Source organism: Caloenas nicobarica, chromosome 30 (genome assembly GCF_036013445.1).
Source record: "Caloenas nicobarica isolate bCalNic1 chromosome 30, bCalNic1.hap1, whole genome shotgun sequence".
Classification (NCBI taxonomy): domain Eukaryota; kingdom Metazoa; phylum Chordata; class Aves; order Columbiformes; family Columbidae; genus Caloenas; species Caloenas nicobarica.
Window position 1 is genome coordinate 1,303,351 of NC_088274.1, and position 13,429 is coordinate 1,316,779.

Here is a 13,429-nt window from a genome sequence, read left to right on the forward strand (position 1 = left end):
GAGACCCTTGTGATCTCCCAGCATTAAACTGTGCATGACGTGGATGGCATGGAACAACTCGGTTTTCAATTGGCGTCACTCGTTCTGTCCACCCCTCCCTGCAAGTACAACCCCCTCACTTATGGGACATAAGAGATTCACCAGCGATGTTGGCTGCTATGGCAAGAAAATATAGTCCTAGGCCTTTTCTGCATACCAGCCCTACTGTTAGCTCAGTAAAACTGTCAATATTGGCCGTTGTCAGCTCTGGAGCAGACAGTGTTTGAAAAACGTGCATCCAACTGCAGAAATATGCAATTACTTAGAAGAGCTTAAGCTGAAAGGAAAATTCACCAAAAGAGAATTAGTCTTGTTTTAACGAAAAGCAGGACAGCCCTCATCACAGTCTGCACCTTCCTCAGAGAGGCAGCAGAGGTGAGGGGCCAATGTCCTGTCTCGGGTGACCAGTGAGAACAGGACAGGTGGAAATGGAATGAGGCTGCGTCAGGGGAAGTTCAGACTGGACATTAGGAGGAAGTTCTTCACTGGAGGGTGGTCGGTCACTGGAACAGGCTCCCCAGGGAAGTGGTCACGGCTCCCAGCCCGTCAGAGGTCAAGGAGTGTCTGGACAATGCTCTTTGTCTTGTGGTTTAATGTTACGTGGTTGAGCGCAGCGGGGAGCTGGACTCATTGATCCGTATGGGGATCTTCTAACTCGAGATATTCTATGATTCTGTGATGTTCGAGCTCAAGAATAGTCCATCCCAGACCCATTTGTGTGTGTGTGTTTGTCTCTTTCTGAGCTAACTGGGGAGATGAGGAGATGTCTGGGAGGGATCTAAACCTTATGTGTGTCATATGGATGAATATTTTCCACTAGCGCAGTCAAGAGTACAGAGAGACATGGCGGGGTTGGGGAGGTGAGGAGCAGGTTCTCCATACAGTGATGGACCTCAGGCAGACTGCTGCTCCTTCCTGTCCACAGCTCCTCAGGGGACACTCTGCATCAGTATCAATGGGAGAATTCTCCTGTCACTTCTTCTAAGTGCTCTTTCTGTACCTTCCTCCTTCACTACACCCTTGAAACTTATCTAATTAAGCGTACAAGTGTTGAAGACCAGATGTACATGATGGAAGCAACAGGGCTCTATCAGTCTTGTGTGATAACTGCCAGTCCCAGGCAGATACCTCAGGTACACTGGGGGCTCTGGAGGTTTGCACTGCGGGCTTATGGTCAGACCATGGAGCTCTGCCTGAAAACATGAGAACTGCTCTCAGTTCTTTTAAAAAAACAAACAAACAATACAAAACCACAACTTACTCATCAGCTGAAATGATTCAATGTTTATAATAAAATGTCCATGAATTTCTGTCCTGCCAAAATATGGATTTTAACAATATGTATGAATTGCAGGAGAAGAAATATTGTAGTTACCCTGTGCTTGTATTTCCAGAACTCTGCCTATGAGGGTGTGTATTTAATCCCCCTGAACATCCAGGTGTTTCTACCTGTCCTTATTCAACCCACCATGTCTGCAGTCGTGTCTTCAGAAGCCTGTCTCGACATTTGCACTTTCCATTGCTCCACAGAGGTTCTTCCTCCTCTCACTCTTTGCTCATTCAGAGCCTGTCACCTTTCTCTGCTTTGAGCTTCAGGCAGGTAAAGCTGAATTGTCTTTCAGCTGTCACTCTCATACTCCCTGTAGGCAACTGTTCAATTGTGGTGATGGACCTCACTGGAAGTGGCTTAAACTAACGACAGAGTATATTTTATTCTTCGTTATGTTGTGTTGTGCTTTCTTTCTCATTGTCTTTTTCGCTTTTGCCACTTAAAAAAGCCTCTTTGTGCCTATTTAAATCCAGATCTCTAAGGAAAGCATGAAGTAATTCATGGAGAGAAGCTGTAACAATGAGGTGCAAACTTGAGTGGAGAATCTGATGTAAAGAAAAGTGATGTAACTGCCAGGGGGCCAATGAGCAAAACAGGGAGGCTGGAGAGATGAGGAGCAAGGATGTCCATCCCGTGTCTGGCCTCAAGGGACTGCTTTTCCCACCTGTCCAACTTCCTCAGCAGACACTCTGCACCAGTATCCATGGGAGAATTCTTCTCTCACTTCTCCCTAGTGCTCATTCAAAATGTCCTGTTTACCCACCCCCCTGAAACCTCTCTAATGAGCTGTATAATTCTTCAATACTTGAAGAAAATGATGGAAGAGACATGGCTTGTCAGAGCTTGAAACATTTTAATGAGCCCATGGAGTATATGAGGCTGAGTCCATGAACATCAGTTACTGAGAAGAGACTCAGCAAAGCTCTCAAGGAGCCAAAGGCAAAAGCAAACCCCAAAGTTCCTTGAAGCATTAATGGGCCCCACTGAGGGCTGTTCCTGACAAAGCCTCCCCAGAGACTCGTTAGAGCAGATAATTGGAGGATGTGATGACAGGGAGGCCAAGGCCCTGTGCAGGTGGCTCTGATGCTGAGAAACCCCTTGGTTTGCTTTCTGAAGCAGAAAGGAGAAGCCATGACCTCCAGGCAATGGGAAGGGGGATCCTGTCCCTCACACACGGCTCAGGGCTCTTCCTGGGACCGTGGGATGTGGGTGTGCAAGGCCGAGGGAAGGACAACACTGGTACAACAACTTCCAGCTTCCCCATGGGGCTGCAATGAGGCAACAAGGCCCCAGTGCCATGGGGATAATATGTCTTCTCCTAGGCCTCAGTGGCAGAGACAACTGCCATGGCCAAGGGGACAGACACCTGGGTTCTGTTGGTGCCTTCCAGCCTTGCCAGCACCCTTTGCCATCTCCACCACAGGCTGTTCTGCACAGTCCTACCCCTGCCCCTCTTTTCCCGCAGGCTGTAGACACCCATCTCCCTTCCCCACCTGCTCTCACCCCAGCATTTCTGTTCCTTCCCTGATGTGTCTGCACCCTCACTGGCTGTTCTTTGGAACACAAACCATGGGCTGATCCAGCTCCCTCTGGGTGACTTCTTGCACCACGGTACTGCCCTTCTAGGGACATTTCTTCCTCCTGCTGTTCAGTCTCTACCTTCCAAGTTGCACTTTGTGACTTTTTTCTCTCTCCTGCTCTTTCCCATTACCAAGGAAAGCTCAATCATTCCAGAACTTACCCTTCAAGCAGGGAGTCCTGCCTGTTAGGCTTCTTGTGGTCTTTCAGCTGCCCAGAGAGAAGGAACCTCACCATGAGCTTCTAAATCCCAAGACTGATGCTGGCGTTTTAGCTTCTCTGATAGACACAACCATGTTCCTGCTGCTGTCCCATCATGTACTCAGGTGGGATGGACATGACAACCCTTCTCCAAGGCCTCTTCCTGGGTAGAGCCTGTGGGCACTTTGGAAGAGGTACCTTCCCAGGTGACACTAGTAAATGGCTGCACAGAGGACTTTGTACCACTGATGATATTTGGGCTTCATGGTTCACCCAGCTTCCCTCTCAGCATCCACTTCTTCAGCCCAGTCAGCACCACTCTGGCCAGAAGGAGACCATGTCTGACGTCTTGCAAACTCCCTGTACACAACATGCCTTTCTTTCCCTTGCACATTTTGGTTCAGCAATCCCTTCCTTGTCCTTCACATTCCTAGAAATGGCTGCAGGAGGACGTGTCCCATCCCCTTCCCAGGGATGGAGGTAGGCTGGCCAGCCTGTAATTCTCCCAGTTCTTGTTACTGCTCTTCACGAAATGGGTTTGAGGTTTGCCTCTTCCAAGGATCCCAGAACTTCTGATTTTACTGTTCTCATGAGAGCACAATCCCGCATCATGGTCAAGGGTGACGTAGCAGAAAGCAGCACTTGCAATTTGCCTGTCCAAGGCAGCTGAGATGAGTCACACTGGGCCAGTGGGGTTTGTTCCTGGAGTCACACGCACAAATGTCAGGGTTCTGTCAGGTGCCCATCTCTCAGCTGGCCTCATGGACTCTTTATGCACCCAGGGATATTCAGAGAGAGAGTCTGTCCCTTTTACACACGGAGGCAGGAGTCACAGTGTCTCTCTGGCCTCCTGTCGCCACTCCCAAGGGACGAGAGACACCTCAGCCCTGTGGTGTGTCACCATGCTCTGCACTCATCTGAGATGTCCCACGTCATGAGGAATGGACATGGGGACCTCAGTTCAAGGAAGCACATCCCAGTGCCGCATTCAGGTGGTTTCCCATGGGCTGTTATTCCCAACATGAGGTGACCTTGAGAGACTGTCTGTCTCAGAGGCCTTCAAGGCACCCCAAAGAATAGCTGATGGCATTTCTGCTCATGTACATGATGTGCATGCTCTCATCTCCTCTGTACAATGCAAACATGGACTGCTGACCCGCTCATTCAGGAACAAATTCTCCAAGCTGGTGTGACAGCCCAGGGCTGGAAATGGTGGCTGTGAGGGCTAGTCCATGACAATTGCCCTGGGGCAGCTTCCACGGGGTGTCCAGTGCACAGGGGCAGAGCCCAGACCCTGCTCTGCTGGTCCTGCAGGTCTCTGGCAGGAGGCCTGGCTGTGAGAGGACTCTGCTGAATGCCCCAAACCTGCAGGCCTACAGTTTTTCACTTTTTCAATCTGTCAGTCACTGTAATGGGAATGTTCTTGAGAGAAACTTTGTAGGAAGAGATAAACCTTCAGGCCCTGTCCATAGGAGATCACCTTGCCATCTGGAAAGGCTGTTCTGAGGCCAGCTCTGTCACACAAGTGCCCATTGCCTGTCCCTGCCTGCGCTCACAGGACTTACACACAGCAGGACGGTGACCAGGCTGCCAGAGCACTCAGGCCTTGCACCAACACAAGGGATGAGAAGGAGAGTGTGGGAGTGGAACGAGAACAGCTCTGGAAGGCCAAGCGCTGGTGCTCCCTGGCAGTGCTGCCAGGCTGGACTCTTTTCCCCTCCACCCATGCACAGGAACTGTCCCTGCAGCTCAAAAAAGGTCTTGGAGGAAGAATCTCACTGAAATAAATACATGCAGAGCCCTTTATTTCGTTTAAATACACAGAGAGCATGGCTGCATATCTACACAGCCAGTGGGTTGAAAAGGAAAAGCAGACAGTGAATTAGAAAGGGGATGACAAAAACATCATGACTGATTAAGAAATAAACACCACCAACACACACATACACAAGTCTGAGCCTCTAATGAGTTACATTAAAATTGTTATGTGTTAAAGAGAAGATGACAGGTAGCTTATTCTTTTTGAAAAGCATCCCACCATTAGTTTCCACAGGGAATCCTTGAGCTCCTGGTTCCTCATGCTGTAGATGAGGGGGTTCACTGCTGGAGGCACCAAAGAGTACAGAACAGACACCACCAGATCCAAGGATGGGGAGGAGATGGAGTGGGGCTTCAGGTGGGCAAATATGGCAGTGCTGACAAACAGGGAGACCACGGCCAGGTGAGGGAGGCACGTGGAAAAGGCTTTGTGCCGTCCCTGCTCAGAGGAGATCCTCAGCACGGCCCTGAAGATCTGCACATAGGACAGCACAATGAAAATGAAACACATAGAAATCAAACAGGCACTAAAGACAATAAGCCCAAGTTCCCTGAGGTAGGTGTCTGAGCAGGAGAGCTTGAGGATCTGGGGGATTTCACAGAAGAACTGGTCCAGGGCATTGCCCTTGCAGAGCGGCAGTGAAAATGTATTGGCCGTGTGCATCAGAGAATAGAGAAACCCAGTGGCCCAGGCAGCTGCTGCCATGTGGACACAAGCTCTGCTGCCCAGGAGGGTCCCGTAGTGCAGGGGTTTGCAAATGGCAACGTAGCAGTCATAGGACATGACCATGAGAATAAAATATTCTGCTGTAGCACAGAAAAGAAAAAAAAAGAGCTGGGCAGCACATGCTGTATATGAAATGGCCCTGTTGTCCCAGAGGGAATTGGCCATGGATTTGGGGACAGTGGTGGAGATAGAGCCGAGGTCGAGGAAGGAGAGGTTGAGCAGGAAGAAGTACATGGGGGTGTGGAGGTGCTGGTCACAGGCTATGGTGCTGCTGATGAGGCCGTTGCCCAGGAGGGCAGCCAGGTAGATGCCCAGGAAGAGCCAGAAGTGCAAGAGCTGCAGCTCCCGTGTGTCTGTGAACGCCAGGAGGAGGAACTGGGTGATGGAGCTGCTGTTGGACATTTGCTGCCTCTGGGCATGGACACTGTCAGAGGAGGGAATGAAAGCAACACGTTAGGGGAGACTTCTCTGAGCAAAATCAAAGCCATTTCTCACACACCCTCCCCTGCTCCACACCCCTTTTCCTTTTCCAGACCTTCCTTCAGCTCCGTGGCTGAGCCCTGGGTGGTGCTGGCTGGAGGTGCCGTGAGGAGCAGGGCCTGTGCCCGCTGGCTGCCCAGGAGTCAGCCCTGCTCTGCAGCAGGGGTCATGGAACGGGGGCAGGGGCCAGTCCTGGGGTTCAAAGTTGTCATCTGAAACTGCTGCTGGTGAAGAAGTGCCTGTCAGCATCTGCACTATCACCGAGAATGAAACAAGACGGTAAAATGAAATTTGAAATGTTTGGGTTTTTACATATTCACTGAGTCACAGAGTGTTAGAGATTGGAACAGACGTCGAAAGATCACCTAGTCCAATCCTGAAATTCCCCTGGAGAGTGTTCTTGGGTGTCAGAAACCCTCAGCATTTCTGCTGCACTCAGGGAGAACAGAGCGAGTCCTGCAAGGCAGGAGAATGCCTGTGGGTCAGTGCAGAGTGAGGGCAGCTGCTCTGTCCCTCTGTCTTGCTCCAGCTGCCCTGGGCTGGCACCTTTCTGAGATGGAGGCTGATCACACTGCCATGTTACCCTGAAAAGACACCAGCCGCTGCTGAGAGCAGAATGATGCACCTCAGGCCACAACATGACTAACCCTTTCCCAAGGTCTCAGTACCCCGCATTTACTCCAGGACACACATGGCTCATTCCCCAGCCCCACAGACTGCATTGCCCACACCCCACAGGGCAGAGGAAAGCTGGGACACGTGTTCCCATGGACACAGCTGCAGGAAAGGACCCACAAGATCAGGCTGTGACTGCAGCTGAAACTCCCATCCCCAGAGAGCCTGACAGCAAGAACCAGATCACAACAACAGTGACCCAGAGCAGTGGAGCAAGAAGGAAAATGCGGTGAGGGTGGGTGTGAGAGAGGCCAGGGCAGAGGCAGCCGGGCACTCCGACAGCGTCACCCTTCCCCAGCTGTGCAGCCACCTCCCACACACCAGCATTGCCCGGCAGCTGCTCTCAGCCCCTGTGCTCTGCAGAGGGAACTGGAGCTCTGGCTGCACAGCAGCTGGTTCATGCCTTGGAGCCCCCGGCCCTGAGGGCAGAGGCTTTGCTGGGTGGGAGAGGAGGCGAGGGGGCTGCTCACAGGAGGGATCTGCATTGGAGGGCTTCGTACAGAGTTTCCCGCATTCTCCCTCCTACAACATTTCTGTTTTCATTTTCCTCTCCTTCCCAGATCATATCCTTGCTGCAGGGAGATTTTCCTCCTGGGAGGTGTTTCCCTGTCCATGTCTTTTCCCTGTCAGCACTCACAGACCATCCCACCCTCTGTGCCCTCACTCGGGCCCTGCAGATCCTGCCTGTTTGCAGGGCACTGCCTGGGGGCATCTTCCTGTTTGCTGCATGGAAAACAGGACAGGTCAGCCTCAGGCTGGTGGGTTCAGCAGATGTGGTGCTGCTGCTGTCCATAGGCAGAGGAGTGGCTGAAGGGATGTTCCGAGTCTTCTGGCAGATGTGCTGGTCCCTCAGAGCTGCAGTTCAGGAGTTTCAGTGACTTGTTAAAACTTGAGACCTCCTTCTGCATTTATCCTTTCCTACACCTCCCTCCCCCCAGTCTTGGAAGAGGAAACTGAAAGGACAGACTCAGGAAAGCTCGTTATATCTACACTAATAACACTATAGACCTTGTGCTTGATACATCCAATTGGAAGTAGTCTGCAGTGAGCTGGAGCTGTGAGCAGCCCTGAACCACGGAGAACCCAGCAGCAGAAGGACCCTGCCCTGCCGGCGGTCCCTCCTTCCCCCCACAGCTTCTCTCCTCAGTGTTGTTGGGATCTCCCCGGGCAGGCTGAGCACTGACCCTGGCAGGCGGCAGAGTCCCTGCCGCGGCACAGCCCTGGGGTGCAGGGACCCTGCTCTGCAGCACAGCCCTGGGCAGCCCTGGGTGCTCCCCCTGCAGTCACCCTCAGCAGAAGGTGCCATCATGCCCTTTCCCACTGACAGGGCAGCAGGGAAGCTCTGCTCTGGAGTGTATTCTTCTCTACAACAGAGATAGTGTGAGAGAGACCTGACAGATCCTGCAAACTGTGTCATGTGCCAGCTTTAGGAGATCCCTCCTGGAAATGCAGCTGCATTGTCCTACACGCAGAGACTTGTCGTGTTAGGACTGTGAAGATTTGTCTCTCCATGAGCCCTCAGAAACCTCACACCTTACATTGCCTTTCCCCTCTCTGTGCCTGGCTCCTGTCCCCTCAGTGCTGCAGGCAGAGCCCTCAGCCCTGCTGCGCTTTGCAGAGGAGCTGCTCCTGGGCAGAGCTGTCTCTCTGCAGCGCTGCCGCTTGCCATGAGCTCCCTCTGTCCCAGGAGCCCAGCCCAGCTCAGCAGCACAGGAGCAGCCATGATGTCCCTTTCTCTGGCCCCTCGCGGCTCTCTCCAGGAGTTCCTGGGGCTCCAGGGGAACAGCCTTTGAAACAATCTCAAGTAATCAGTGATGTAGATTTTCTCTCTTTTGCACAGACACTTCCTTCCAGAATTGTGTTCTTTGTATTTAAAAATAAATTGATATGAGAATCATCTTTTCTTCTCCCGTCATTAGACAGGACACAAGGAATGTTACAGGAAACGATCTAATTTCTCTAAGTTTGGGGAGGAATATCCTCAGTTGAGGGAATTTAGCCATTTGATTCTGATTTTATACTCTTAGGACTAGAGAGACATTCAGCAATCTTTGGCCATGTCATGTCAGTGCTCTGAAGCAAAGCCTTTGCACACATGGGCTCTTGGACACTTGGTACCAGGTTTCCTTGGGGCAGGTCAGAGCTGGGCTGGTGCCACGGCTCGGGTGGTTCAGCCCAGACGTGAGGCAATGTCCTCAGCCAGGGACCTGACTGGGGGAGCTGGAGCTGTCAGTGTTGCAGACAGAGCTGTGACACGGACGGAATAAACTGCCAAGGCAGGGTGGCAGAAATTAGTTCGTCTGGTCTTCAAGGACATCAGCCTCCAAGCACAGCAACAGTCCAGATCAAAACTCAGTCTAGATGTGTAAGGCAATACAAGGAACAGTTAACTGAAAAATAAAGACACGGGGTGGCCACTGATGAAATTAATAAGGGAAAGAGTTGAGAATTTCTTTGTCCTCTTGTCCTCCATCTTCACCAGCAAGGTCTCTCTGGACTCTGTGACTGGAGGCAGAACAACCAGCAGTGGATGGAGATCAAGTCAGGGGTCACTGGCACTAACTTAATCCTTTCCAATCTGTGGGACAGGAGGGGCAGCATCCAGGAGCTGAGACAGCAGGACCATGTCACAGTGAGGCCACTCTCCACCACCTTGGAAAGCTCATGGAGACTGGGGGGACTCCCTGACCACTGGCAGCTCTCACACATTGTCTGCACTTCTCAAAAATGGCCAATGGGTGAGAAGGAGAACTAAGGGCTGTGCCCCAGAACATGTCCACTGGGACCCCATTTCGGGGTGTCCGGAAGAGAAGGTGACGGGGTTTACCCAGGGCAGGTTGTGTCTGTCCATCCTCTCTGCTTCCTGTGAGGAAAGGACAGGGTTGCAGGACGTGGGGAGAGCAGTGGTGGTCTGTTACCTGGCAGTCAGCAAGGCATTCAGCATCATCCCCCACAATATTCTTGTGTCCAAGGAAGGATAATAGGATCTGCATTGGTGTGTAAGTAGATGCGTAAAAACAATCTGGATAGTTGGGCTTGGAAAGGTGCTATAGAAAGGGAGAAACTTCCCAATCCTGAGGACAGTCAAGCACTGGAAGCTGTTTCCCAGGAGTGCACATCCACTTTACCCCAGCAAGTGTCCAAGATGTGTTTGGATAAAGCCCTGAGTAATCTGGTCTGACCCTGCTTTGAGCAGGAGGTTGGTCAAGACACCTCCCAAGGTCTCATCCAGCCTGAACGAGGCTGTCCTTTCATCCCCTTCATGTGTTCAATTTAGGAAGAGCTCTCAGGATCTCTCTGACTAGAGGAATAATTCACATGAGGTCCAGGGCTGCTTTAAAAGTGCCCCCAAACAGTTCTGACCACATCTTGTGCATCCCTTTTCATTTGCCCTAACCTAGCATCTTCTTTTTTGCTATGTCCTCATGCCCACCTTGTTGTCCAAGTCTTTGCTTCACCAGCCTCCAGGGACAGGGACCTCGACTGGTTGTTTCCTTCACAGCTGTGTCAGTGATGGCCCTTCGTGGGGTCCCAAACACCCTCAGAAACTTGGGGTTTGCTTCTGCCTTTCACTTCATTAGAGCTTTGTTCATTCTCTCAGTAGCTGCAGTTCAGGATCACAGCACCAGAGGGTTCACTAATATATAAATGCCCTTTCATGGCAATCCTCTGTGCATCATTTTCCAAAAGGCTTCAAGTCTGGTGTGGGTGATGAGAGAGATTTCAGGAACAGCCAAACAGAGAGCATTTCCATAACAGATAGCCATAAACCAGTATTTCTTCTGTTTCCTTCCCTGCTCGTCCTTCCCTCCCTTTCCAGAACAGGTGCTCTCAGCAGTCTCCTGTTCATATTGATCTGGAGCGTCTCCTGATAAAGATTGAAGATGTCAGAAAAGTGGGTGCTTAAATCACCTTGTGAGTCAGGAGACAGGCCAGGACAGCTCAAGAGGAGTCACACTCCTCTGGACCAAGAGGTGGGTGTTCCTGGGAATCTCAGGTGCCACAGCACAGCAATACTTGTGTTCAGGGAGCTGGTGAAATGACCCATTTCCTTTTCTGTCATGGTGTCTGAGTTTGCTCAAGTAACCCCTGACTTGAGCCCCATCCACTCCTGGGTGTTCTCCAGCCTTCTGCCTTCAGGAACAAAGCCCCAGGAGACCTTGCTGGTGAAGATGGAGGCAAAGAAACTGTGAAGTACCTCAGTCCTGTCTGCTTCTACTCTTACAAAGTCCAGCAGCAGGTCCATGTTACCCTGGACGGTTATTTTACTGTAAGGAAGCAGTGTCAGCTCATCTGGCTGCCCTCAGCCTCCTCTGCAGGTTTCAAGTCCAGGGCAGCTGTGGCATCATTACCACATCAATGGAAAACATTTCTAAATTCCTGCTTTACAGCTCAACACGCTCCCACCTCCTGTGTGTTGCCTTTCTGCCCTGGAGCTCCATCAGTTCAGACGAGCAGCCTCACAAGATAAATGCTACTTCTTGTAGGTACTCAGAGAGATCATTCCCGTTCTTAGAGCAGGCTGTCCTGTAAGGCCTGTCAGATTTCCTGAGCTCCTTCAGCCTTCAGATCTGCTTCCCTGGCACCACCTCTATCAGCGCCCCCAGTCATGTCAAAGTCTTCTCCTCTGGAGCCCACCAGCCTGTGCTCTGCTGCTGGCCTTCCTCCCTCCCCTCTGGTGCCTGGGACCCCACTGTTTCCTGCTCACACCAGCCAAGGTGGACACTGATGTTCACATCCTCGACCAGCTCTGCCTTGTTTGCCAGTTCCAGATCCAGGTGAGCATCACCCTTGTTGACCCACCAGGCAGACATGTTAAGAACTTGGCCCAAGATCCTCTGTACTGTTGGCACCTGCCGCTTTGCCTGGCCAGTGAATGCCAGGGCAATTACAGTTCCCCATAGGAACCTGCTCATTGACTGGAGACTTCCTCTGGTTGCTGATAGAACATCTTTTCCATTTCTTCTTCATGGTCAAGGAGTTTGTAAAATCCAACACGTTGTCACCCTGTATTGGATTTGCATGGCCAAGTCTTGGAACCGGGCTTAATGTAGCTGTGCTACAGTTGTCACCTCTCTGAGAAGACAACAGGGGTTTGACCAACGTCAGACAGAGCTGATTTCAGCTGGCTCCAAGATGGACCCACTCCTTGCCAAATCTGAGCCACTCAGTGATCCTGACAGCACCTCTGTGATATTGTCTTTGAGAATGGGTAAAAAACACTGCACAACAGCAGGTGGGAGAGAGGAGGCAGGAAATGTGAGGGCAAAAACACTGCAGACACCAAGGTCATACCCCATGGGACCCAAGTAGTACCCTCCGCAGGCCAAAGCCTGCTCTCCTGAAATCCTGCTCTTTGCCTTGTTATCATCTTCCAGGAGCCTCAACTCTCCTTTCTCATCCCTGACTGCTACATCCCTGACCAACTCTTTCTGGTTTGTAGGTGGGAAGTCCCACAGGGCACCTCACCTCACTGACTCCTCTGTTGTCTATGAAATCCAAACCCATCCTGGATGGCTGGTACCTTGCAAATATTGGGATATCTTAGGTCTGCTGTGAGGAAACGGCCCTGCAAACATAAGGCTTCTTTCATCTGTCTGAAGGAGGCCACATCTAATTCCTCTTCCTCATCAGTGAGTCTGTTGCTGATGTCCACCCACCACAACATTGCCCATGTTGTTCTGCCCTCTCATGCTGACTCCTCAGCTCTGAGCTGATATTCTCTGTCCCCAGGCAGAACTCCACACATTCCTGCTGCTCCCTCACATAAAGGGCAACTTCCCCTCGGAGTCCAGACCTCTGGCATGATGAGCACCAGACCCCCAAGTCTCCCCAGTTTCTCCAGGAGGGGCTGCTTGTAGTGCCCTGAAACTCCTCATGCTGTTATCTTTGGAGAGACACCCTCATCAGGATAAGCCATGTGCAGGCAAACATCAAGAGCTAACCACAAATGGAGCTTCAGTTCAGGGAGGGTCCAGACCTTGAGAAAATCTGGGATTCCGCCATCACAAAGCTCTGAAAAAGCTTTATGGGGGCAGGAGAATAACCCCACCCATCAGGACAGACCAGGACCTGACACGCTGAGCAGTGACCCTGAGGAGAAGGGCCTGGGCACTACAAGGGCCGCCACACAAACCCGTGCTGCACGCTCACCATGAACAAGGCAGCTGCACATGGGGCTGCATGAGGAGGAGCGTGGGGACCCAGACACCTGGAGTTCTCATCCCATTCGGTTCAGCACTGGTGTGACCCCACACACACGGGTGTGTGCCAGTGTGCGGCTTCCCAGTTTGGAGAGCTAGGGAGGAACTGGAGAGTGTAGGGCTCTGCCAAGGCAGGGTTCAGGACCTTGTGCACATGGTGTGGGATGCTGAGGGACCTGGGCTGCTTTGGCCCAGCAGCGCTGGGGAGGCTGCAGCAGTGTAGGAGGAGCCTGAGAGTGCTTGAAGGGTGGTTTCAGAGATGGTGGAGGTTTTCGTCATAGTGGGAAAGAGCTTGAGAAAGAAATAGCACCACAAAGTGCAACTGGGGAGGTTCCGGCTGGACATGTGGAGGAAGGAATGTGACTGGAAGGGTAGTGC

The 13,429-nt window shown here is 51.7% G+C and overlaps 1 protein-coding gene across 1 annotated transcript; it reads right to left on the reverse strand.

The window, feature by feature from the left end:
• Positions 1-5,138: 5,138 nt before the first annotated feature.
• LOC135999827 (olfactory receptor 14J1-like) lies at positions 5,139-5,750 on the reverse strand. The gene has a single exon (XM_065653402.1). It carries the CDS (start codon positions 5,748-5,750, stop codon positions 5,139-5,141), a length of 612 nt encoding a protein of 203 aa, XP_065509474.1.
• Positions 5,751-13,429: the final 7,679 nt, after the last annotated feature.

Bases quoted from the DNA above. Each gene is read 5' to 3' on its own strand.
- LOC135999827 (XM_065653402.1), bottom strand. From the start codon at position 5,750: ATGTCCTATGACTGCTACGTTGCCATTTGCAAACCCCTGCACTACGGG.